The sequence below is a fragment of the Ascaphus truei genome, chromosome 14 (assembly GCF_040206685.1).
Source record: "Ascaphus truei isolate aAscTru1 chromosome 14, aAscTru1.hap1, whole genome shotgun sequence".
In the NCBI taxonomy this organism is placed as follows: domain Eukaryota; kingdom Metazoa; phylum Chordata; class Amphibia; order Anura; family Ascaphidae; genus Ascaphus; species Ascaphus truei.
The window spans coordinates 2,776,841-2,803,038 of NC_134496.1; the positions used below are offsets into that span (position 1 = coordinate 2,776,841).

At 52.8% G+C, this 26,198-nt stretch overlaps 1 protein-coding gene across 13 annotated transcripts in view; it reads right to left on the minus strand.

The window, feature by feature from the left end:
• Positions 1-26,198, minus strand: part of KIF1A (kinesin family member 1A) — a 376,457-nt gene that overhangs the window by 244,749 nt on the left and 105,510 nt on the right. For all 13 annotated transcript variants that reach the window (XM_075569525.1, XM_075569526.1, XM_075569527.1 and 10 more), the window contains exon 2: positions 952-1,060. In XM_075569525.1, the coding sequence (XP_075425640.1) occupies positions 952-1,057 (106 nt within the window). In that variant the 5' untranslated portion in view covers positions 1,058-1,060. The remainder of the gene's footprint in view (positions 1-951; positions 1,061-26,198) is intronic.

Here is a 26,198-nt window from a genome sequence, read left to right on the forward strand (position 1 = left end):
CTATGATAATGTAACAGTAACATGGGGTGACAGTGATGCGATGATAATGTGACAGTAATATGGGGTGACAGTAATGCTATGATAATGTGACAGTAACATGGGATGACAGTGATGCTATGATAATGTGACAGTAACATGGGGTGACAGTGATGCTATGATAATGTGACAGTAATATGGGGTGACAGTGATGCTATGATAATGTGACAGTAACATGGGGTGACAGTGATGCTATGATAATGTGACAGTAATATGGGGTGACAGTGATGCTATGATAATGTGACAGTAACATGGGGTGACAGTGATGCTATGATAATGTGGCAGTAACATGGGGTGACAAAGAACATGATGAGGTGACAGCGATGTCACAAAGTGATAGTATGCATATGATAAGGTGACAGGGGCTGTGTGACGACAGAACTTTGCAGCTAATATTGACAGATTTACTATAAATCATTCTTCCTGTTATTAAACAGGTTATTAAGAATTTATATTAGCGTTAGGGACCCCTGATATGTGGTCTGCCTTGGCGTTGGCTCAGGGGCTTACAACAATTTTGGCCAAAAATGTCAAACTAAAAGACCATTTACTTATTAGATATTTATCCATATATATTTAGGCACTGTACCGTGTATGAGTCTCACTAGATGTGCTAAAAACTGAGCTTTGTCTGTGTTTTATGTTATGTCTCTGGTTTTAAGACATTACATTTATCACGGTTGAGGCGACTAAATTGTAGTGAATATCTGATGAGGTAATATTATTATGGGGTGACAGAAAGACCATGATTGACAGTCTGATGATGTGACGATAATGTTTTGGTAATGTGACAGTAACAGCATTACGGGATTGTGGTGAAATTGTGTTTGGATGATGGGGTAACAAAGGGATAATTATGATGGGTGACATTGTGACCAGGTGACATTAACACAGGGAACAGTGACAGTTACTCACTAGTTGTGTTTCCGGACATGTGGATGATACATTTTGAATCCTTCCCAATTTCACGGGAGTTGAACGGCCGCACTCTGACTGCGACCTTCACCGATGCTGCCGCCATGACCTGCAAGATACAAAAGGCGGGATTGTTCAGCAGCGCCCTGTCACAGTGTGACCCCCCCCAGCAGCGCCCTGTCACAGTGTGACCCCCCAGCAGTGCCCTGTCACAGTGTCCCCTCCCAGCAGTGCCCTGTCACAGTGTCCCCCTCCCCCCCAGCAGTGCCCTGTCACAGTGTCCCCCCCCCCAGCAGCGCCCTGTCACAGTGTCCCCCCCAGCAGCGCCCTGTCACAGTGTGACCCCCCAGCAGTGCCCTGTCACAGTGTCCCCTCCCAGCAGTGCCCTGTCACAGTGTCCCCCTCCCCCCCAGCAGTGCCCTGTCACAGTGTCCCCCCCCCCCAGCAGCGCCCTGTCACAGTGCCCCCCAGCAGCTCCCTGTCACAGTGTCCCCTCCCAGCAGTGCCCTGTCACAGTGTCCCCCCCCCCAGCAGCGCCCTGACACAGTGTGACCCCCCCAGCAGCGCCCTGTCACAGTGCCCCCCAGCAGTGCCCTGTGACAGTGTCCCCTCCCAGCAGTGCCCTGTCACAGTGTCCTCCCCCCAGCAGTGCCCTGTCACAGTGTCCCCCCCCAGCAGCGCCCTGTCACAGTGCTCCCCAGCAGCGCCCTGTCACAGTGTCCCCCCCCAGCAGTGCCCTGTCACAGTGTCCCCCCCCCAGCAGCGCCCTGTCACAGTGCCCCCCAGCAGCGCCGTCACAGTGTCCCCTCCCAGCAGCGCCCTGTCACAGTGTCCCCCCCCAGCAGCGCCCTGTCACAGTGTGTCCCCCAGCAGCGCCCTGTCACAGTGTGTCCCCCCCAGCAGCGCCCTGTCACAGTGTGTGTCCTCCCCAGCAGCGCCCTGTCACAGTGTCCCCCCCCAGCAGCACCCTGTCACTGTGTGTCCCCCCCAGCAGTGCCCTGTCACAGTGTGTGTCCCCCCCCAGCAGCGCCCTGTCACAGTGTGTCCTCCCCAGCAGCGCCCTGTCACAGTGTGTGTCCCCCAGCAGCGCCCTGTCACAGTGTCCCCCCCCAGCAGCACCCTGTCACAGTGTGTCCCCCCAGCAGCGCCCTGTCACAGTGTCCCCCCCAGCAGCGCCCTGTCATAGTGTCCCCCCCCAGCAGCGCCCTGTCACAGTGTCCCCCCCAGCAGCGCCCTGTCACAGTGTCCCCCCAACAGCGCCCTGTCACAGTGTCCCCCCCAGCAGCGCCCTGTCACAGTGTGTCCCCCCCAGCAGCGCCCTGTCACAGTGTCCCCCCCAGCATCGCCCTGTCACAGTGTCCCCCCCAGCAGCGCCCTGTCACAGTGTCCCCCCCAGCAGCGCCCTGTCACAGTGTCCCCCCCCAGCAGCGCCCTGTCACAGTGCCCCCCCCAGCAGCGCCCTGTCAGAGTATGTCCCCCCAGCAGCGCCTTGTCACAGTGTCCCCCCCAGCAGCGCCCTGTCACAGTGTCCCCCCCAGCAGTGCCCTGTCACAGTGTGTCCCCCCAGCATCGCCCTGTCACAGTGTCCCCCCCAGCAGCGCCCTGTCACAGTGTCCCCCCCAGCAGCGCCCTGTCACAGTGTCCCCCCCAGCAGCGCCCTGTCACAGTGCCCCCCCCAGCAGCGCCCTGTCAGAGTGTGTCCCCCTAGCAGTGCCCTGTCACAGTGTCCCCCCCAGCATCGCCCTGTCACAGTGTCCCCACAGCAGCGCCCTGTCACAGTGTCCCCCCCCAGCAGCGCCCTGTCACAGTGTCCCCCCCCCCAGCAGCGCCCTGTCAGTGTCCCCCCCCAGCAGCGCCCTGTCAGAGTGTGTCCCCCCAGCAGCGCCCTGTCACAGTGTCCTCCCCAGCAGCGCTCTGTCACAGTGTGACCCCCCAGCAGCGCCCTGTCACAGTGTCCCCCCCAGCAGTGCCTGTCACAGTGTGACCCCCCAGCAGCTCCCTGTCAGAGTGTTTCCCCCAGCAGCGCCCTGTCACAGTGTCCCCTCCCAGCAGCGCCCTGTCACAGTGTGTCCTCCCAGCAGCGCCCTGTCACAGTGTCCCCCCCAGCAGTGCCTGTCACAGTGTCCCCCCCAGCAGTGCCTGTCACAGTGTCCCCCCCAGCAGCGCCCTGTCACAGTGTCCCCCCCAGCAGTGCCCTGTCACAGTGTGTCCTCCCAGCAGCGCCCTGTCACAGTGTCCCCCCCCAGCAGTGCCTGTCACAGTGTCCCACCCAGCAGTGCCTGTCACAGTGTCCCCCCCAGCAGTGCCTGTCACAGTGTCCCCCCCAGCAGCGCCCTGTCACAGTGTCCCCCCCAGCAGTGCCTGTCACAGTGTGACCCCCCCAGCAGCGCCCTGTCACAGTGTGACCCCCCCAGCAGCGCCCTGTCAGTGTCCCCCCCAGCAGCGCCCTGTCAGTGTGTTCCCCCCAGCAGCGCCCTGTCACAGTGTCCCCCCCAGCAGCGCCCTGTCACAGTGTCCCCCCCCAGCAGCGCCCTGTCACAGTGTCCCCTCCCAGCAGCGCCCTGTCACAGTGTCCCCCCCCAGCAGCGCCCTGTCACAGTGTCCCCCCCCAGCAGCACCCTGTCACAGTGTCCCCCCTCCCCCCCAGCAGCGCCCTGTCACAGTGTCCCCCCTCCCCCCCCAGCAGCGCCCTGGTACAGTGTATCCCCCCCAGCAGCGCCCTGTCACAGTGTCCCCCCCAGCAGCGCCCTGTCACAGTGTCCCCCCTCCCCCCCAGCAGCGCCCTGTCACAGTGTATCCCCCCCAGCAGCGCCCTGTCACAGTGTCCCCTCCCCAGAAGCGCCCTGTCAGTGTCCCCCCCAGCAGTGCCCTGTCACAGTGCCCCCCCCAGCAGCACCCTGTCACAGTGTGTCCCCCCAGCAGCGCCCTGTCACAGTGTCCCCTCCCAGCAGCGCCCTGTCACAGTGTGTCCCCCCCAGCAGCGCCCTATCAGAGTGTGATCCCCCCCCCAAGCAGCTCCATCACACTGTGATCCCCCAAGCAGCTCCCTGTCACAGTGTGACCCCCAGAAGCGCCCTGTCACAGTGTGTGTGTTCCAGCAGCGCCCTGTGACAGTGCCCCCCCCAGCAGCACCCTGTCACAGTGTCCCCCCCCAGCAGCACCCTGTCACAGTGTCCCCCCCCAGCAGTGCCTGTCCACAGTGTGACCCATCAGCAGCGCCCTGTCACAGTGTCCCCCACAGCAGTGCCTGTCACAGTGTGACCCCCCAGCAGCTCCCTGTCACAGTGTGTGTCCCCAGCAGCGCCCTGTCACAGTGTCCCCCGCAGCAGCGCCCTGTCAGTGTCCACCCCCCAGCAGCGCCCTGTCACAGTGTCCCCCCTCCCCCCCCAGCAGCGCCCTGTCACAGTGTGTGTCCCCAGCAGCGCCCTGTCACAGTGTGTGTCCCCAGCAGCACCCTGTCACAGTGTGTGTCCCCAGCAGCACCCTGTCACAGTGTGTGTCCCCCAGCAGCGCCCTGTCACAGTGTCCCCCCAAGCAGCGCCCTGTCACAGTGTCCCCCCAGCAGCGCCCTGTCACAGTGTCCCCACAAGCAGCGACCTGTCAGTGTCCCCCCCCAGCAGTGCCCTGTCAGTGTCCCCTCCCAGCAGTGCCCTGTCACAGTGTGTGTTCCCCAGCAGTGCCCTATCGCAGTGTCCCCCCCAGCAGAGCCCTGTCACAGTGTGTGTCCCCCAGCAGCGCCCTGTCACAGTGTGTCCCCCCAGCAGCGCCCTGTCACAGTGTGTGTCCCCAGCAGCGCCCTGTCACAGTGTGTCCCCCCCAGCAGCGCCCTGTCACAGTGTGTCCCCAAGCAGCGCCCTGTCAGTGTCCCCCCCAGCAGCGCCCTGTCACAGTGTCCCCCCCCCCAGCAGAGCCCTGTCACAGTGTGACCCCCCTAGCAGCGCCCTGTCAAAGTGTGACCCCCCAGCAGTGCCCTGTCACAGTGTCCCCCCAGTAGCGCCCTGTCAAAGTGTGACCCCCCAGCAGTGCCCTGTCACAGTGTGACTCCCCCCTAGCAGTGCCCTGTCACAGTATGTCCCCCCCAGCAGCGCCCTGTCACAGTGTGACCCCCCCAGCAGCACCCTGTCACAGTGTGACCCCCCAGCAGCGCCCTGTCACAGTGTGACCCCCCCCCAGCAGCGCCCTGTCACAGTGTGGCCCCCCCAGCAGTGCCCTGTCACAGTGTCCCCCCCTAGCAGTGCCCTGTCACAGTGTGACCCCCCAGAGGCACCTTGTCACAGTGTGATCCCCCCCCCAAGCAGCGCCATCACACTGTGACCCCCCAGCAGCTCCCTGTCAGTGTGTCCCCCCCAGCAGTGCCCTGTCACAGTGTCCCCCCCTAGCAGTGCCCTGTCACAGTGTGACCCCCAGAGGCACCTTGTCACAGTGTGACCCCCCCCCACAGCAGCGCCCTGTCACAGTGTGGCCCCCCCAGCAGTGCCCTGTCACAGTGTCCCCCCCTAGCAGTGCCCTGTCACAGTGTGACCCCCAGAGGCACCTTGTCACAGTGTGACCCCCCCCCAAGCAGCGCCATCACACTGTGACCCCCCAGCAGCTCCCTGTCAGTGGACCCCCCAGCAGCTCCCTGTCAGTGTCCCCCCCAGCAGCACCCTGTCAGTGTGTCCCCCCCAGCAGTGCCCTGTCACAGTGTGACCCCCCAGCAGCGCCCTGTCACAGTGTGTCCCCCCTAGCAGCGCCCTGTCAAAGTGTGACCCCCCAGCAGTGCCCTGTCACAGTGTGACTCCCCCCTAGCAGTGCCCTGTCACAGTATGTCCCCCCCAGCAGCGCCCTGTCACAGTGTGACCCCCCCAGCAGCACCCTGTCACAGTGTGACCCCCCAGCAGCGCCCTGTCACAGTGTGACCCCCCCCCAGCAGCGCCCTGTCACAGTGTGGCCCCCCCAGCAGTGCCCTGTCACAGTGTCCCCCCCTAGCAGTGCCCTGTCACAGTGTGACCCCCAGAGGCACCTTGTCACAGTGTGACCCCCCCCCCCCCCACAGCAGCGCCCTGTCACAGTGTGGCCCCCCCAGCAGTGCCCTGTCACAGTGTCCCCCCCTAGCAGTGCCCTGTCACAGTGTGACCCCCAGAGGCACCTTGTCACAGTGTGACCCCCCCCCCAAGCAGCGCCATCACACTGTGACCCCCCAGCAGCTCCCTGTCAGTGTCCCCCCCAGCAGCACCCTGTCAGTGTGTCCCCCCCAGCAGTGCCCTGTCACAGTGTGACCCCCCAGCAGCGCCCTGTCACAGTGTGACCCCGCCCCCCACAGCAGCGCCCTGTCACAGTGTGGCCCCCCCAGCAGCGCCCTGTCACAGTGTGTCCCCCCCAGCAGCGCCCTGTCACAGTGTGTCCCCAAGCAGCGCCCTGTCAGTGTCCCCCCCAGCAGCGCCCTGTCACAGTGTCCCCTCCCAGCAGTGCCCTGTCACAGTGTGTGTTCCCCAGCAGCGCCTTATCGCAGTGTCCCCCCCCAGCAGAGCCCTGTCACAGTGTGACCCCCCCAGCAGTGCCCTGTCACAATGTCCCCCCAGTAGCGCCCTGTCACAGTGTGACTCCCCCCTAGCAGTGCCCTGTCACAGTGTGTCCCCACCAGCAGCGCCCTGTCACAGTGTGTCCCCCCTAGCAGCGCCCTGTCAAAGTGTGACCCCCCAGCAGTGCCCTGTCACAGTGTGACTCCCCCCTAGCAGTGCCCTGTCACAGTATGTCCCCCCCAGCAGCGCCCTGTCACAGTGTGACCCCCCCAGCAGCACCCTGTCACAGTGTGACCCCCCAGCAGCGCCCTGTCACAGTGTGACCCCCCCCCCCCAGCAGCGCCCTGTCACAGTGTGGCCCCCCCAGCAGTGCCCTGTCACAGTGTCCCCCCCTAGCAGTGCCCTGTCACAGTGTGACCCCCCAGAGGCACCTTGTCACAGTGTGATCCCCCCCCCAAGCAGCGCCATCACACTGTGACCCCCCAGCAGCTCCCTGTCAGTGTGTCCCCCCCAGCAGTGCCCTGTCACAGTGTCCCCCCCTAGCAGTGCCCTGTCACAGTGTGACCCCCAGAGGCACCTTGTCACAGTGTGACCCCCCCCCCCCCCACAGCAGCGCCCTGTCACAGTGTGGCCCCCCCAGCAGTGCCCTGTCACAGTGTCCCCCCCCTAGCAGTGCCCTGTCACAGTGTGACCCCCAGAGGCACCTTGTCACAGTGTGACCCCCCCCCCAAGCAGCGCCATCACACTGTGACCCCCCAGCAGCTCCCTGTCAGTGTCCCCCCCAGCAGCGCCCTGTCAGTGTGTCCCCCCCAGCAGTGCCCTGTCACAGTGTGACCCCCCAGCAGCGCCCTGTCACAGTGTGACCCCGCCCCCCACAGCAGCGCCCTGTCACAGTGTGGCCCCCCCAGCAGTGCCCTGTCACAGTGTCCCCCCCTAGCAGTGCCCTGTCACAGTGTGACCCCCCAGAGGCACCTTGTCACAGTGTGATCCCCCCCCATGCAGCGCCATCACACTGTGACCCCCAGCAGCTCCCTGTCAGTGTCCCCCCCAGCAGCGCCCTGTCAGTGTGTCCCCCCCAGCAGTGCCCCGTCACAATGTGTGTCCCCCCCAGCAGTACCCTGTCACAGTGTGACCCCTCCAGCAGCGCCGTCACAGTGTGACCCCCCCCAGCAGCGCCCTGTCACAGTGTGTCCCCCCTAGCAGTGCCCTGTTACAGTGTGTCCCCCCCAGCAGCGCCCTGTCACAGTGTGATCCCCCCCAGCAGCGCCATCACAGTGTGACCCCCCCAGCAGCGCCCTGTCACAGTGTGACCCCCCAGCAGCGCCCTGTCACAGTGTGACCCCCCAGCAGCGCCCTGTCACAGTGTGTCCCCCCTAGCAGTGCCCTGTTACAGTGTGTCCCCCCCAGCAGCGCCCAGTCACAGTGTGATCCCCCCCAAGCAGCGCCATCACACTGTGACCCCCCCAGCAGCGCCCTGTTACAGTGTGACCCCCCCCAGTAGCGCCCTGTCACAGTGTCCCCCCCAGCAGTGCCCTGTCACAGTGTGTCCCCCCTAGCAGTGCCCTGTTACAGTGTGTCCCCCCCAGCAGCGCCCTGTCACAGTGTAATCCCCCCCAAGCAGCGCCATCACACTGTGAACCCCCAGCAGCGCCCTGTCACAGTGTGACCCCCCCAGCAGCACCCTGTCACAGTGTCCCCCCCAGCAGCGCCCTGTTACAGTGTGTCCCCCCTAGCAGCGCCCTGTCACAGTGTGACCCCCGCCAGCAGCGCCCTGTCACAGTGTCCCCCCCAGCAGTGCCCTGTTACAGTGTGTCCCCCCTATCAGTGCCCTGTCACAGTGTGATCCCCCCCCAAGCAGCGCCATCACACTGACCCCCACAGCAGCTCCCTGTCACAGTGTCCCCCCCAGCAGCGCCCTGTCACAGTGTGACCCCCCCAGCATCGCACTGTCACAGCGTCCCCCCAGCAGCGCCCTGTCATTGTCCCCCCCCAGCAGCGCCCTGTCACAGTGTCCCCCCCAGCAGCGCCCTGTCACAGTGTGTTCCCCCCAGCAGCGCCCTGTCACAGTGTCCCCCCCAGCAGCGCCCTGTCACAGTGTCCCCCCCCAGCAGCGCCCTGTCACAGTGTCCCCTCCCAGCAGCGCCCTGTCACAGTGTCCCCCCCCAGCAGCGCCCTGTCACAGTGTCCCCCCCCAGCAGCGCCCTGTCACAGTGTCCCCCCCCAGCAGCACCCTGTCACAGTGTCCCCCCTCCCCCCCAGCAGCGCCCTGTCACAGTGTCCCCCCTCCCCCCCCAGCAGCGCCCTGGTACAGTGTATCCCCCTCAGCAGCGCCCTGTCACAGTGTCCCCCCCAGCAGCGCCCTGTCACAGTGTCCCTCCTCCTCCCCAGCAGCGCCCTGTCACAGTGTATCCCCCCCAGCAGCGCCCTGTCACAGTGTATCCCCCCCAGGAACGCCCTGTCACAGTGTCCCCCCCCAGAAGCGCCCTGTCAGTGTCCCCCCCAGCAGTGCCCTGTCACAGTGCCCCCCCAGCAGCACCCTGTCACAGTGTGTCCCCCCAGCAGCGCCCTGTCACAGTGTCCCCTCCCAGCAGCGCCCTGTCACAGTGTGTCCCCCCCAGCAGCGCCCTATCAGAGTGTGATCCCCCCCCCAAGCAGCTCCATCACACTGTGATCCCCCAAGCAGCTCCCTGTCACAGTGTCACCCACAACAGCTCCCTGTCATAGTGTGACCCCCAGAAGCGCCCTGTCACAGTGCCCCCCCCCCCCCCCCCAGCAGCGCCCTGTCACAGTGTCCCCCCCCAGCAGCGCCCTGTCACAGTGTCCCCCCCAGCAGTGCCTGTCACAGTGTGACCCCCCAGCAGCGCCCTGTCACAGTGTCCCCCCCAGCAGTGCCTGTCACAGTGTGACCCCCCAGCAACGCCCTGTCACAGTGTCCCCCGCAGCAGCGCCCTGTCAGTGTCCACCCCCCAGCAGCGCCCTGTCACAGTGTCCCCTCCCAGCAGTGCCCTGTCACAGTGTCCCCCCTCCCCCCCCCAGCAGCGCCCTGTCACAGTGTGTGTCCCCAGCAGCGCCCTGTCACAGTGTGTGTCCCCAGCAGCACCCTGTCACAGTGTGTGTCCCCAGCAGCACCCTGTCACAGTGTGTCCCCCCCAGCAGCGCCCTGTCACAGTGTCCCCCCAAGCAGCGCCCTGTCACAGTGTCCCCCCAGCAGCGCCCTGTCACAGTGTCCCCCCAAGCAGCGCCCTGTCAGTGTCCCCCCCCAGCAGTGCCCTGTCAGTGTCCCCTCCCAGCAGTGCCCTGTCACAGTGTGTGTTCCCCAGCAGTGCCCTATCGCTATGTCCCCCCCAGCAGAGCCCTGTCACAGTGTGTGTCCCCCAGCAGCGCCCTGTCACAGTGTCCCCCCTCCCCCCCAGCAGCACCCTGTCACAGTGTGTCCCCCCAGCAGCGCCCTGTCACAGTGTGTGTCCCCAGCAGCGCCCTGTCAGTGTGTCCCCCCCAGCAGCGCCCTGTCACAGTGTGTCCCCAAGCAGCGCCCTGTCAGTGTCCCCCCCCAGCAGTGCCCTGTCAGTGTCCCCTCCCAGCAGTGCCCTGTCACAGTGTGTGTTCCCCAGCAGCGCCCTATCGCAGTGTCCCCCCCAGCAGAGCCCTGTCACAGTGTGACCCCCCCAGCAGTGCCCTGTCACAATGTCCCCCCAGTAGCGCCCTGTCACACTGTGACCCCCCCAGCAGTGCCCTGTCACAGTGTGACTCCCCCCTAGCAGTGCCCTGTCACAGTGTGTCCCCACCAGCAGCGCCCTGTCACAGTGTGTCCCCCCTAGCAGCGCCCTGTCAAAGTGTGACCCCCCAGCAGTGCCCTGTCACAGTGTGACTCCCCCCTAGCAGTGCCCTGTCACAGTATGTCCCCCCCAGCAGCGCCCTGTCACATTGTGACCCCCCCAGCAGCGCCCTGTCACAGTGTGACCCCCCCCCCCCCCCCAGCAGCGCCCTGTCAGTGTGGCCCCCCCAGCAGTGCCCTGTCACAGTGTCCCCCCCTAGCAGTGCCCTGTCACAGTGTGACCCCCCAGAGGCACCTTGTCACAGTGTGACCCCCCCCCCCCAAGCAGCGCCATCACACTGTGACCCCCCAGCAGCTCCCTGTCAGTGTCCCCCCCAGCAGCGCCCTGTCAGTGTGTCCCCCCCAGCAGTGCCCTGTCACAGTGTGACCCCCCAGCAGCGCCCTGTCACAGTGTGACCCCCCCCACACAGCAGCGCCCTGTCACAGTGTGGCCCCCCCAGCAGTGCCCTGTCACAGTGTCCCCCCCTAGCAGTGCCCTGTCACAGTGTGACCCCCCAGAGGCACCTTGTCACAGTGTGATCCCCCCCCAAGCAGCGCCATCACACTGTGACCCCCCAGCAGCTCCCTGTCAGTGTCCCCCCCAGCAGCGCCCTGTCAGTGTGTCCCCCCCAGCAGTGCCCCGTCACAGTGTGTCCCCCCCAGCAGTGCCCTGTCAGTGTGACCCCCCCAGCAGCGCCCTGTCACAGTGTGACCCCCCCCAGCAGCGCCCTGTCACAGTGTGTCCCCCCTAGCAGTGCCCTGTTACAGTGTGTCCCCCCCCAGCAGCGCCCTGTCACAGTGTGATCCCCCCCAGCAGCGCCCTGTCACAGTGTGACCCCCCAGCAGCGCCCTGTCACAGTGTGACCCCCCAGCAGCGCCCTGTTACAGTGTGACCCCCCAGCAGCGCCCTGTCACAGTGTGATCCCCCCCAAGCAGCGCCATCACACTGTGACCCCCCCAGCAGCGCCCTGTTACAGTGTGACCCCCCAGCAGCGCCCTGTCACAGTGTGATCCCCCCCAAGCAGCGCCATCACACTGTGACCCCCCCAGCAGCGCCCTGTCACAGTGTGACCCCCCAACAGCGCCCTGTCACAGTGTGACCCCCCAGCAGCGCCCTGTTACAGTGTGACCCCCCAGCAGCGCCCTGTCACAGTGTGATCCCCCCCAAGCAGCGCCATCACACTGTGACCCCCCCAGCAGCGCCCTGTTACAGTGTGACCCCCCCCAGTAGCGCCCTGTCACAGTGTCCCCCCCAGCAGTGCCCTGTCACAGTGTGTCCCCCCTAGCAGTGCCCTGTTACAGTGTGTCCCCCCCAGCAGCGCCCTGTCACAGTGTAATCCCCCCCAAGCAGCGCCATCACACTGTGACCCCCCCAGCAGCGCCCTGTCAGTGTGACCCCCCCAGTAGCACCCTGTCACAGTGTCCCCCCCAGCAGCGCCCTGTTACAGTGTGTCCCCCCTAGCAGCGCCCTGTCACAGTGTGACCCCCGCCAGCAGCGCCCTGTCACAGTGTCCCCCCCAGCAGTGCCCTGTTACAGTGTGTCCCCCCTATCAGTGCCCTGTCACAGTGTGATCCCCCCCCAAGCAGCGCCATCACACTGTGACCCCCCCAGCAGCTCCCTGTCACAGTGTCCCCCCCAGCAGCGCCCTGTCACAGTATGACCCCCCCAGCAGCGCAATGTCACAGTGTGACCCCCCCCAGAGGCACCTTGTCACAGTGTGACCCCCTCAGCAGCGCCCTGTCAGTGTGACCCCACCAGCATCACCCTGTCACAGTGTGACCCCCCCAGCATCACCCTGTCCGTGTGACCCCTCTCCCCCCCCCAGCAGTCGCAAGGATAGTGTGCAGTGGCAGAGAAAGACACAGTGAAAAGATAAGAAGGGGAGAGAGGGGTGGGATGGGGAGAAGATAAGAAGAGGAGAGAGGGGTGTGATGGGGAGAAGATAAGAAGGGGAGAGAGAGGGGTGTGATGGGGAGAAGATAAGAAGGGGAGAGAGGGGTGTGATGGGGAGAAGGATATAATGGGAGGGCGGTATCTATGTTAAGGAATATTTAATAATGTAATGGCAAAATATGATATCTCTTCAGGCTATTCCCACCTTCCAGCTAAGAGTGTCAGAGAAAAGGAAAAGTGTGGCGGCTCAGGACAGACACACGCCCTCTATTCAATGTGTGTAACGCCGCTACAGTCTTCCCAAGCAAAGGGACCACAAAAAGAGGCCGAGAAAGAGACATCCACCCAGCACTCGCGGTCACACAGGGAGCAATGGGAGGTTCTGCTTTAATAAGACAATTTTATTGCCTTCCTCTGGAACAATAAGTAAGTATAGATATAGGATAAAGTATCTGTTGTCTAAATTTAGCATAGGTTGAACTTGATGGACCTATGTCTTTTTTCAACCTCATCTACTATGTAACTATGTAATAAATCCCTTAGCCCCAGATTTGCAGCCAGGAAACTATAGTAAATAACCCCTCGTGTGCTGTAAGGTGTCTAATGGCAGATGACTGCTTAGTAAATTTGGGCCTATATTTATCAACCCTCAAATATACTGTATATGTCGGTTGTTTTCTTTGCTTGCAAAGTAATCATTACAAACATTAAGTAGCTGATATGCTCGAAATCGGTCCAGAGAAAAGCGACACACTCATGTTTCACAAGCTACAAATAAGTGAAACATTTACTTAAAGGGGATTGAAACTTTCTAAGGAAAGCAATAATACTCATACATGTAAGTTTCGGATGCTCTGGGACGGACCGGTTACTAAAGGAGACTGCGAGATTAGGATCCAAACGAATTTTGAAGTTCCCAAAATGCAGATTTTTTCAGTGTTCCCTGCAAACAATCCGGTGAGAACAAACAAAGGAGATTCCGCTAATGAGTCAGTGCTTGTATTCAAGGCACCAAATGTGAGTGCGACATTTGTATATTTTGTCGATATCAATGATTATTCTAAACCATGGGAGTTCAACTCCAGTCCTCAAGCCCCCCAATAGGTCAGGTTTTCAGGATATCCCAGCTTCAGCAAAGGTAGCTCAATCAGAGGTTCAGCCACCTGTGCTGAAGCAGTGACTGAGCCTGTGCCACCTGTGCTGAAGCAGGGATACCCTGAAAACCTGACATGTTACAGGGACTTGAGGACTGAATACTACATTTCTTCTTTTTTCTTTCCCTTTTTCTCCCCATTTATTTGTTTTATTATTTTAGCGCTAAATCCTTGCGCTAGGTTTTTTCTTTATTTTTCCATCAGAATGGACTAAGGAGCAGCCTTTTTACTCCAGCAGCATTATCATTAGGGACAGCTTACCCCGGTCACCTACTTAAATGTACCGAGTTCTTTTCTAGCGCTATATGTCTTGTTTTGCGTTTGTAGACCTGGCAGAGCCCCACTCGGTGACCCTGCCCCTGCGTCTCCTTCTATATGGGCCTCTCGAATTTGCAAGATAAATTAACCAAAAATTATGTTGGAAAGTACATGACACAGAACAAATATCTCCATTTTAGAAGAGACTAGCAATGAAGCCAGCTGACCGTGCAATGTACCGTACCAGCGTTAATGATTCTCTGAATTCAACTACCTATCAAAGAAACCTCGTTCAGCCATTTTGAATCACCTTGTACATACATGAGGAGCAGAGGGAGATGGGATATGAACGATATTGTCATACACCTCACGTAGTGTAGAGAAAAAGAGCATTTACAAGAGAAAATTACGTACTAATATAAGAGATCAACAAATGCCAGGAATGATGAACAACATACATGATGGTCCAGATTTACGGAAGGGTAATAAAGCCACAGCAGTCACCCCCAAATCAAGTATTTGCTTTACCTTCTATAAACCAAGGCATCCTCAGGACATGACCTGTGTCACTCAAAGATCTGGGGACCACCCCTGATTGCAGAAATATTAATTTTCTTTTAATGTCTGACAGTACTTTCATGGAAAAACAAAGATGTCTGCAGGGTAACCCAACCCACGGCTGCAATGTTATTATCTCCCTGTAGCTTGGAGTGTCGCCGTTCAGTTTCGGGGGACCCCCTGTTTCAAATAATGTACACTATACACATATATATATATATATATATACTTTCAGAAAACTTAGCAGCACAGATTTCTACTTTAAGCTGTAAGACACCTTACATAGTTACATAGTTAGTTAGATAAGGTTGAAAAAAGACATATGCCCATCAAGTTCAACCTATGTTAAATTTAGATGACAGATATTTTATCCTATATCCGTACTTACAGTATATTGATCCAGAGGAAGGCAAACAAAAAACAGTCAGTTGATTATCATCCAATGATACCTCATAAGGGGAAAAATAAATTTCTTCCTGACTCCAAGAATTGTCAATCAGATTATTCCCTGGATCAACATCCTTCCCATGTTTACTTATTTGGTATATTCCTGTATACCTTTCCTTTTGAAAAAGATGTCCAACTTTTGTTTGTACAAATCTAATGTATCTGCCATCGCGTCTCCATGGGTAATGAATTCCACATTTTAACTGCCCTTACTGTAAAGAACCCTTTCCTTTGGTGCTGGTGAAATTTTCTTTCCTCCAACCTTAAGGGATGGCCCCGAGTCCTTTGTACTGCCCGTGGGATGAATAGTTATTTTGAAAGCTCCTCGTACTGTCCCTGAATATATTTGTATATAGTGATCATATCCCCTCTTAGACGCCTCTTTTCTAATGTAAACAAATCTAATTTAGCTAGCCTCTCCTCATAAATCCAATTATCCATCCCATTTATTAATTTGGTGGCTCTTCTCTGCACTCTCTCTAGTTCCATATTGTCTTTTCTAAGGAGTGGTGCCCAAAATTGTACTCCATGTTCAAGGTGTGGTCTTACTAATGCTTTGTAAAGGGGCATAATTATATTTACTTCCCTTCCATCCATTGCCCGTTTAATGCAAGATAAGATTTTGTTTGCCTTTGCAGCTACTGCATGACTTTGGGCACTATTGCTAAGCCTGCTGTCTACAAGCACTTCTAAATCCATCTCCATCAAGGATTCCTCTAATTTATCCCCATTTAATTTGTAAATCGCCTGTTTATTCTTGTGTCCCAAATGCATAACCTTACATTTACTTGTATTAAACCTCATCTGCCATTTACCTGCCCACGTTTCCAATTTCTCCAAGTCCTTCTGAAGAGAAATTACATCCTGCTCTGATTCTATTACCTTACACAATTTAGTGTCATCAGCAAAGATGGAGACTTTGCTCTCGATGCCAACCTCAAGGTCATTAATAAACAAGTTTAAAAGTAGGGGTCCCAGTACCGATCCCTGAGGTACTCCACTCACGACTTTAGCCCAACCTGAAAAAGTTCCATTTATTACAACCCTCTGTTGTTTATCCTTCAACCAGTTTTCAATCCAGGTGCATCTATATTATTACTGCGTCCAATTTGCTTTATTTTCTACACCAACCTCTTGTGTGGAAACGTATCAAAAGACTTTGCAAAATCTAAGTAGACCACATCAACTGCATTACCCTGGTCTAAATTCCTACTTACCTGCTCAAAGAAGTTAGTTTAACATGATCTATCCTTCATAAATCCATGCTGACTATTACTAATAATTGTGGTTTCCATAAGGTATATCTGTAATTCCCCGGTTGTGATCTAGCTCCCTTTTTAAATATAGCCACCACATCTGCATTACACCAATCTTGTGGTACTGAGCATGTGGGAAAGCAGTCCTTGACTATTAAATATAATGGTTTGGCTAATGAACTTAACAACTTGAGAATCCTTGGATGTATGCCATCGGGGCCAGGTGCCTTACTTACTTTAATTTTATCAAGCCGCCTATGAACTTCTAACTCAGTTAACCAATTGTTCATTAATATAGAGGTTGTGGCTATCTCCTGCGGCACTACTATTGAACTTGATTCTTCCCTGGTAAACACAGAGGCAAAGAATTTGTTTAATACCTCTGCTTTATCCTTATCACCAATAAATCTGCCTGCCCATCTCACACTGAAAGGGTCCTATATTTTCTTTTCTCATTTTTTTGTTATTAAGGTACTTAAAGAACTTTTTTAGGGTTGATCTTACTTTCTATTGCAATCCTTTTTTCATTATCCATTTTTGCTAATTTGATTGCCCATTTTTGTTACATTCCTTATAATTCTGATACGATGTCTCTGTCCCTTCTGACTTAAAGAATCTAAACGCCTTCCTCTTCTTTTCCATTTCCTCCCTTACCTGTTTATTTAGCCACATTGGTTTTGACTTATTTCTTTTATACTTACAGTATTACCCAAGGATATACACTGATAAGTGTGATTTTCTAACAATGTTTTAAAGACTGCCCATTTATCTTCTACATTTTTCCGTGCAAAAACATCATCCCAATGTATTACTAGTAGATTACACCTCAGTTTATTAAAATCTGCCTTTCTAAAGTTTAAGGTCTTTGTTGAACCCAAGTAATCTGTTTTTTGATAATGTATTTCAAATGAGACCATGTTATTATCACTGTTACCCAAATGTTCCAGGACTTGAATATTTGTTATTACTTCTACATTGTTTGATATGACCAAATCCAGAACTGCTCCTCTCCTGGTTGGTTCGTCAATAATTTGGGTCATATAATTGTCTTTAAGCACCCCCAAAAACCTGTTTCCTTTTGTTGTAATGCTAATCGTATTGCCCCAGTCTATGTCTGGATAATTTTGATCATTTATTTCAAATGGGATAATTGAAAACCCTGAAGAAGCTGACGGAGGGAGAAGACGGGGGAGGAGGGGGCATCTTGGCGAGAGTGTTTTTTCGGGGGCTAGTTGAATTTTTTTCTACATTTTCGAGCCATGTACATATATATATATATATGTGGCTGTCTCACATTTTAAACTGGTCTGTAACTGTTTCATACGACCATAATATATATTTTCTTTAACTGTGCATGCAATGTCTTGTATATAATGTATACCCTGTTCATTTATGTAACTGTATTTGTAACCATGTATTATTTGTCTTACTCTGTGCCCAGGACATACTTGAAAACGAGAGGTAACTCTCAATGTATTACTTCCTGTAATATGTATATATATATATATATATATATATATATATTATTTATTTATTTATAAAATATTTTACCAGGAAGTAATACATTGAGAGTTACCTCTCGTTTTCAAGTATGTCCTGGGCACAGAGTAAGACAAATAATACATGGTTACAAATACAGTTACATAAATGAACAGGGTATACATTATATACAAGACATTGCATGCACAGTTAAAGAAAATATATATTATGGTCGTATGAAACAGTTACAGACCAGTTTAAAATGTGAGACAGCCACATATATATATATATATATATATATATATATATATATATATATATATATATATATATATATATATATATATATATACTGTGTATATATATATCCCATATTCCCCCCCTCTCCAGGTGGCTTCTCCAGGTGGCTTCTTCCAAAATACTGGACACACTGGTGGAATGTACAACATGCTAAAGACACACACACACACACACACTCACACACCCCTGTCACCTCTCTCCGCTCCATGCTGTTTCCTCCTCTCCTTGGCCCCACCCCAGGCTCCTGATCCCTCCTCCTGATTGGCTGCTGCTTGGTAATGCAGCCAATCAGGATGGAGGGACCTTCCCAGCCCCCTAGCAGCAACCCTGCTCGGGGAAATCCCGGGGACCCCCAAGCCGGTCAGGTCACTATATCCAGAGAGGTAATACCGGACACATACATGTCCAGAGAGGTAATACCAGACACATATACAGTATGTCCAGAGAGGTAATACCGGACACATACATGTCCAGAGAGGTAATACCAGACACATATACAGTATGTCCAGAGAGGTAATACCGGACACATACATGTCCAGAGAGGTAATACCAGACACATATATGTCCAGAGAGGTAATACCAGACACATACATGTCCAGAGAGGTAATACCAGACACATACATGTCCAGAGAGGTAATACCAGACACATATACAGTATGTCCAGAGAGGTAATACCGGACACATACATGTCCAGAGAGGTAATACCAGACACATATACAGTATGTCCAGAGAGGTAATACCAGACACATACATGTCCAGAGAGGTAATACCAGACACATACATGTCCAGAGAGGTAATACCAGACACATATACAGTATGTCCAGAGAGGTAATACCGGACACATACATGTCCAGAGAGGTAATACCAGACACATATATGTCCAGAGAGGTAATACCAGACACATACATGTCCAGTATTACCTTTTTTTTTACTGGACAGGGTGTCCAAATACTGGACAGTCTGGTTCAATACTTGACACCTGGACAACCTTAAGTGTTGGAGAAACAGTGATTTTTACATAAAACTCCTGTCAGCCACTTTCTCTGACACAGGTACCAGATTGAAAAGAAAAGAGCATTCTGCAGGAAGAAGAGAAAAATGTAATAGAAACACAGAAGGAAAATAAAGCATAATTCATTCCAGACACCAGGCCCAGGATTAGGACACAATCACCCAGCAGAACGTAGCTCATTAGTAGAAAGGTGTGAATATTTCATGGGTATCATTTGCTAACCAGCTTTTTTTTCACAGCTGTATAGAAAGCAGCTTCTCTGCCACTTTGCAAATACGCAGAGGGGGATCAAACGCGGGTGCTTCACGCACACGCAAAAATCCTTTCTAAAAGCAACTTGTGAAGCGCGCGGCTCAGACAACAAACATTTAATGACAAATCCGAGCCCCACTGGACCTTGGACTGGCCCTTGGACTATCTGCCCTTGGAGTGGCCCTTTGAATATCTGCCCCTTGGAGAGGCCCTTGAACTATCTGCCCCTTGGAGAGACACTTGAATGTTCTGCCCCTAAACTATCTACCCCTTGGACTATCTGCCCCTTGGAGTGGCCCTTGGACTATCTGCCCCTTGGAGTGGCCCTTGGACTTTCTGCCCTTGGAGTGGCCCTTGAACAATCTGGCCCTTGGAGAGTCCCTTGGATGTTCTGCCCTTGGACTACAGTATCTACACCTTGGACTATCTGCCCCTTGGAGTGGCCCTTGGACTTTCTGCCCTTGGAGATTATCTGCTTCTGCTATTTTCATCGCAGTTGCTCAGGCAGCTGTGTCATTTTTCCCTGTAGACTCAATTTAAAGCAAAGGACATAGAATGATATGGTACAGATAGTATAAATGCTTAGTATGTACTGTATGTATGTATGTCTTTATTTATACAGTGCTATTAATGTACATAGCGCTTCACAGCAGTAATACACTTGACAAGCATATAAATAACAAATAACACAAATAACAGATCATGGGAATAAGTGCTTCAGATATAAGGTAACATTTAGGAAGAGGAGTCCCTGCTCCGGGAAGCTTACAATCTAATTGGTGGGGAGAATGTACAGAGACAGTAGGAGGGATTTCTGGTAAGTGCGTCTGCAGGGGGCCAAGCTTTATGTATCATGTGTATAGTATTAGCCATGGTGCTACTCATATTCTTCTTTAAGCAACTGTGTCTTAAGGTGGGTCGTAAAGGTGGATAGAGAGGTTGCTAGTCGGATATTGAGGGGAAGGGCATTCCAGGGGTGTGGGGCAGTCAGTGAGAAAGGTTTAAGTCGGAAGAGGGCATTAGATACAAAGGGGGTAGAGAGAAGACATTCTTGAGAAGAACGCAAGAGTCAGGATGGTGCATAGCGAGAAATTAGGGCTGAGATGTAGGGAGGAGCAGAAGAGTGTAAAGCTTCAAAAATGAGGAGGACAATTGAGTGCGAGATGGGGGATTTGATAGGAAGCCAGGAGAGGGATTTCAGCAGGGGAGACGCTGAGACAGATTTAGGAAAGAGTAGAGTGATTCTGGCAGCAGCGTTTAGGATAGATTGTAGGAGAGACAGGTGAGGCAGGAAGGCCGGACAGCAGGAGGTTACAGTAATCGAGACGGGAGAGAATGAGGGCCTGAGTGAGAGGTTTAGCACTCGAGCAACAGAGGAAAGTGCGTATCTTTGTAATATTGCAGAGGAAAAAGAGACAGGTTTTATGTACATTTTGAATGTGAGGGGAGAATGTGAGAGAGGAGTCGAGTGTGACCCCTATGCAGCGTGCTTGGGCTACTGGGTGAATGATAGTACTTCCAACTTTAATGTGGATGGAGGTAGTAGGGCCAGGTTTGGAAGGAAGTATGAGGAGCTCTGTTTTTGCCACGTTAAGGGTCATCCAGGATAATCTCGCAGAGAGACATTCAGAAACTTTGGTCTGTACAGCAGGTGTAAGGTCAGGGGTTGAAAAGTAAATGTGTGTGTCGTCAGCATAGAGGTGATATTTAAACCCAAGAGATGTGATCACCTAGTATTGTCATTTTAAGTCTTTTAAGATACATATAACATTTTGTTGGGTTGCATTTTACTTGTACATTTTTTCTAATCCAGCCATTAGGCTTCAACTAATCAATTATTCAAAGGGCGGCCAACTCCAGTCCTCAAGGGCCCCCGACAGGCCAGATATTTGGGTTATCCCTGTTTCAGCACAGGGGACTCAATCAGTGGCCGTCATTCTGACTGAATTAGTTGACGACCACTGCAAATTAACCCATTGAGGTTAAAGTTGACCCACAAATAGATGCCTATAACTACAATGTATTTTTAAATAAACATGTTGAATGTCAGCTAGTAACATGGTGAGCTGAGACATGGGAAGGGCTTCATTTCCTCTGGTTACCCTCTTCTGCGTGATATCACTATGTGAAGAACAGGAGTTTTCACAGGCAAAGCCCCCTCCCTCCTTATCTTCATTAGCCCTATAGCACGGATACGGTGGGCTAAAGTTTGACTAAACACTCAACTGACAAGTCCTCCCTTCCCTCCCATTCTGAGGCCCAGTTAAATAGAAAATTCTTCATTTTCAAAGAAACCGGAACAGCTAAATGTTTGCTTTACGCATAATTACATGTAAAGCAGAAGTCAGCTCTGATCCCCATTTTTTGTTTGCATTTCATTCATTTTTTATCTCTTCTTGCCCATTCCAACAGGCTTTTTATTTTTTTCATTTGATGCCTCCTTCTGGAGACATACGCATTTTAAATATTAAGTGTCTCGGAGGTTAAAATTAACCTCTCCCCAGCATCCAGTGCAGTGTAAAGGTTACCGTGGGTCAGATACTAGAGATTAGGATATTTTATTTACTGTAAAAAATAAAATTAAAAAAAAGAGCCGGATATGCCCAGGGGGGAAGATAATGATATTATGGGGGATACACATAGCTCCATTAAACCTGGGCTACTAATGTGACGTTACCTAAATATATTGTGACCAGATGTCCCGGTGTATCCGTTTTTTAGAGCTCTATCTCGACTTTTTGGGGTGCGGTCCCATTTTTTTATCACGTTTGCCGAGCATGCGCGGTCGTCACTTGCCGGCTTCTCGTGCGCATGCGTGATCGGCGATGACAGGTCACTCCTGCGCATGCGCTATCGGCAAGCACCCATCGCGCATGCGCACGGCAGCCGTCAAATGCCGATCGCGCATGCGTGACATTTGTCCCGGTTTTTGCCGGGACAAATATGGTTACCTTACCTAAATAGGTAATGTCTGTTAGCTTCCCTGAGAGTAACGGGTATCCACAATGCTAAATCTATGCACAAACATCGTCCGTTAGTGATCTCATTAGCATAGGCTTAACGCCATCTGAAGTTAGCACTTCCTTTCGCTAGTTTCAAATAACATGGAATTAAGCCTGTTTTACCCAAAAGTGGCAGTTCTCTCACCCAGACCCTGAATAGGTGTTTAAAGTAATAAAATATTAGTTAAGCTAATTTATCCTGCTGGGAGAGGATTTAAGGAAGGCAATAACACATTTACGTTGTTGTTTGTTTATTTGTATTATAAGTAGAAGGCAAGGTCCAGGCACTCAGTCTTCAATATAACACATTTATTTTAGCAACAACAACAAGAAGTTATTTTTTTGTTATATTGAAGACCGAGTGCCTGGACCTTCTACATGTGAACTCCTGGGGACCTTGCAGGACTGTCCCTTTTTGTCTGTGGGCACAGGCAGGTGAAATCTTAGTTGAGCATCCCTGATGTAGACAAAAATAAAATTCTAGATACCTGTAAGTGACAAGGATGCTAAAATATTGTGGCTAACACCTGATACTGAAACACATCTGCGCTCAGGCCTCGTGTGGTAAATGAGAGTGATACCTCTTCAGGAGTCTCTCAAATAGCGCTCAGCAAAAGCTTTAAATAGAACGAGGGTAATTAGTCCAACTGCAAAGAAAGGACCTTGAGAAGTTCATGACCAGGCAATTGCTGTAAACAGACCAGCCAGACTGCAAATAGCCTTCAATAAAATGGCACACCATGTGGAAGTGTGAGGGTTAATAGAATGATTGATTAGCCAGCAATGCATCTTATTTCATATAATAGAAATATCTGTTTTCACATGACATAGTACTTATGTCAGATCAGTTTACGGTGTTGTGTCCAGCAGCTTTTCCCAGAATTTGCAGCTTAAGGTTATTTGATTAACTTATTTAAGCAAATGCACAAATAAAACAAATTAAACTAGGAAGCTACCTTTATGTCATTAGTTCCCCCCCCTCCATATCCCCCCCCCCTCCATACCCCCTAAATACACTTTCAGGCAGGGGTTCTCAACTCCTGTCCTCAAGACCCCACAACAGATAAAGGTTTTAAGGATATCCCAGCCAGTCGGTCAAAGACTGAGCCTCTGATTGAGCCACCTGTGCTGAGGCAGGGACTGATTGAGCCACTTGTCCTGAAGCAGGGATACCCTGAAAACCTGACCTGTTGGGGGGGCTTGAGGACTGGAGTTCAGCCCCCCTGCTCTAGGGGAAACAGGTCTTCAATAACTGGCTTAATCGATCAGCCACCTGTGCTGAAGCAGGCTCTATCAGTAGTTCAGTCATAGACTGAGCCACCTGTGTTGAAGCAGGGATATCCTGAAACCCTGACCTGTTGGGGGGGTCTCGAGGACTGAAGTTGAGTACCCCTGCTTTAAAGTATCACACAACACACATCAGATTGCCCTCAAGAACAGCAAAGGCACTTTCTGTGTATCATATTCGGTGTCAGTTTTATCTTTCTTTAATCAGTCAAAAAAATTGCCAATTTTTAAGGGGTCACGGCATTAATTTCCTGGCCTTATATACAGTGAGAGATGTTTCCTGTTTGTTGAAGAAGACTGTACTGTTTTCTGATACTGTTCTGGCCCTCTGGCCCCTTGTAGCAAAGGGGTGCGGTCAGGCAGATTAACTCCCTCCCTGTAGATTCACACTGAGTCCTTCTTTCTTTCTTTCTGTTCTTTTATTGTAAAACATGCAATAAACAACAGGTGAGGGGAACTGTGGGTGAGTGGCATAAGTGGGGGAGAGATAAATTAATAATGCCTTGTATGGGAGAGGCAGTAAGAGGTGTGTACGCACAGACTGCTGGATCAAAAAGGAAGTGAGCTAGTCTGTACAAACAGGATATAGTTAAGACTAACCATACAACCAGGGTTGCTGGGACAAACCAACCGCGATCTGTGCTGTAGTTGCTAGGCAGCGGGCAAACCAGGGAGGAAGAGGAGTTACAAAAGTGACAACAATGTGGCAACTTACACATTATCCGGCACAGGTGGCTGGGACCAGTGCCGGGTAATTTCAGTGCAGCTGAAAATATTTCAACACTTACCTGAAACCAGCGACGAAAGGTGAGGAAGACCATGGCGACATCTTGGTTAGCTGGGGAGGAGCCGGCTGTCCAATAGGAACGCTCCTGCTCCGGTCACATGGTTCCCCGGCTCCCACAGTCATCAGCAGTTTGCTCTGTTCCTGCTGTTCCTATCGGCTCAACATGGACTTTGGCTGGTGCGGCCTCCACCACCACCAGGACGCCTGCTGCTGCTCCCAGATGTCGCCACGGCCCTTCTCACACTCCGCAGTGGTCTTCTTCACCCTGCAGGTACGTGCCTTCCGGGTAACCGGGTACCCGAACCGGTAAAATGATTCATATTGCCCGGGTACCCGTTACCCTGTTGTAGAAAAATATAGGACCCGGTACTACACTACTGGGGAGTGCTGGCAGCCTGAGAGCAGAGAAAATAAATAATCCTGTTCCAGGACAGATTCTTTAGCAATATAGGTGTTTTCCAAATGACTCCTGAGACCTCATCCATCCTTATTTATTTTTACCGTTATGGGGTAAACCAGATTTGGGTTATGGTTATGGGGTAAACCTTTTTTCCACTAGGCATATAAAGGCATTAGAATTGTCAAGGATCTAGTGGAGTCCCAAAGTATATGGTCTTTTGAACAAGTCAAAGAAAAATGTCATTAACCAAACATGCATTTCTTGTTTTTGGATATATACAAATTTGACATGATGTAAATCGTCGCTATATGAGAGTGCCAGATTTTTGGAATCAAAGCTCTCTTGAAGTTGAGCTGGAGACGTCAGAATCCTCATGTTTAACGTCTAATGTGATACATTCTATCTAACGTAACCTAGCACTCCGGGGGATAAACTTTTTGAGAGATGGAGGGGTGTTGCCGTAAACTGGTATCTAAAGGATCTGTTTGCCTGTTATGAGAGTATGGTGAGGCTCGTGCTCAACAATTGAAACCGGTTCCCTCTGTAGAAGATAATTATATCATGAATAATTGTCCAGATGAAGATGGAGTGTCCCCAATATAGTGAGATAAAGGAGCTGGAATGGATAAGTGTCTAGGGGAGTTTGCATCACATCCACAACTGTATATACAGTACTTCAATAAACACCCAACCAGATAATAAGTATAAAGGGATAATGTCCGTTGTGTACAGGAGATAATAAGGCACTGCGGCTCTTTACCTGTACATTCCATGGGACACTCATCATCCGTGGCGTGCAATCCATCCGGAGTAGATTCAAGGTGATGGTGAGCGTAGATAGAGCACAGCCAAAGATAACCTGTATCAATAAAGTACTGATAAAGTGCTGTTGCATGAAACGCGTAGGTGCGTTCATGTAGTCCGTTTTTACTGTATGTTTAGCTTGCAATAAATTCATAATTTCGTCAGTTTGGAGTTGCCTGGCAATTTTTCCTTCTCTGGATACCAGAAGCAGGATATCTTCGGCTGTGTTCTATCTACGCCCACCATCATCTTGCCTGTTATGAGGCCAGATTTCTTACCAAATCGTTGAATCTGAGGGAGGTACAGCTCAACCCTGTTATAGCGCGATCCGCTTATAACGCGGTTTGAGCGTGGACCCCGAATTAAAAAAAAAAAAACTTTTTTTTTTAAAAAATGTAAGTTTTTTTTTTTGCACACACACTGCACACACTCACTGCACACTGTATACACTCACAGCACACTGCACACACTCACAGCACACTGCATACATTCACAGCACACTGCACACACTCACAGCACACTGCACACACTCACAGCACACTGCACACACTCACTGCACACTGTATACACTCACAGCACACTGCACACACTCACAGCACACTGCATACATTCACAGCACACTGCACACACTCACTGCACACTGCACACTCACAGCACACTGCATACACTCAGCACACTGCATACATTCACAGCACACTGCACACACTCACTGCACACTGCACACTCACAGCACACTGCACACACTCACTGCACACTGTATACACTCACAGCACACTGCACACACTCACAGCACACTGCATACATTCACAGCACACTGCACACACTCACAGCACACTGCACACACTCACAGCACACTGCACACACTCACTGCACACTGTATACACTCACAGCACACTGCACACACTCACAGCACACTGCATACATTCACAGCACACTGCACACACTCACAGCACACTGCACACTCACAGCACACTGCATACACTCAGCACACTGCATACACTCACAGCACACTGCATACACTCACAGCACACTGCACACACTC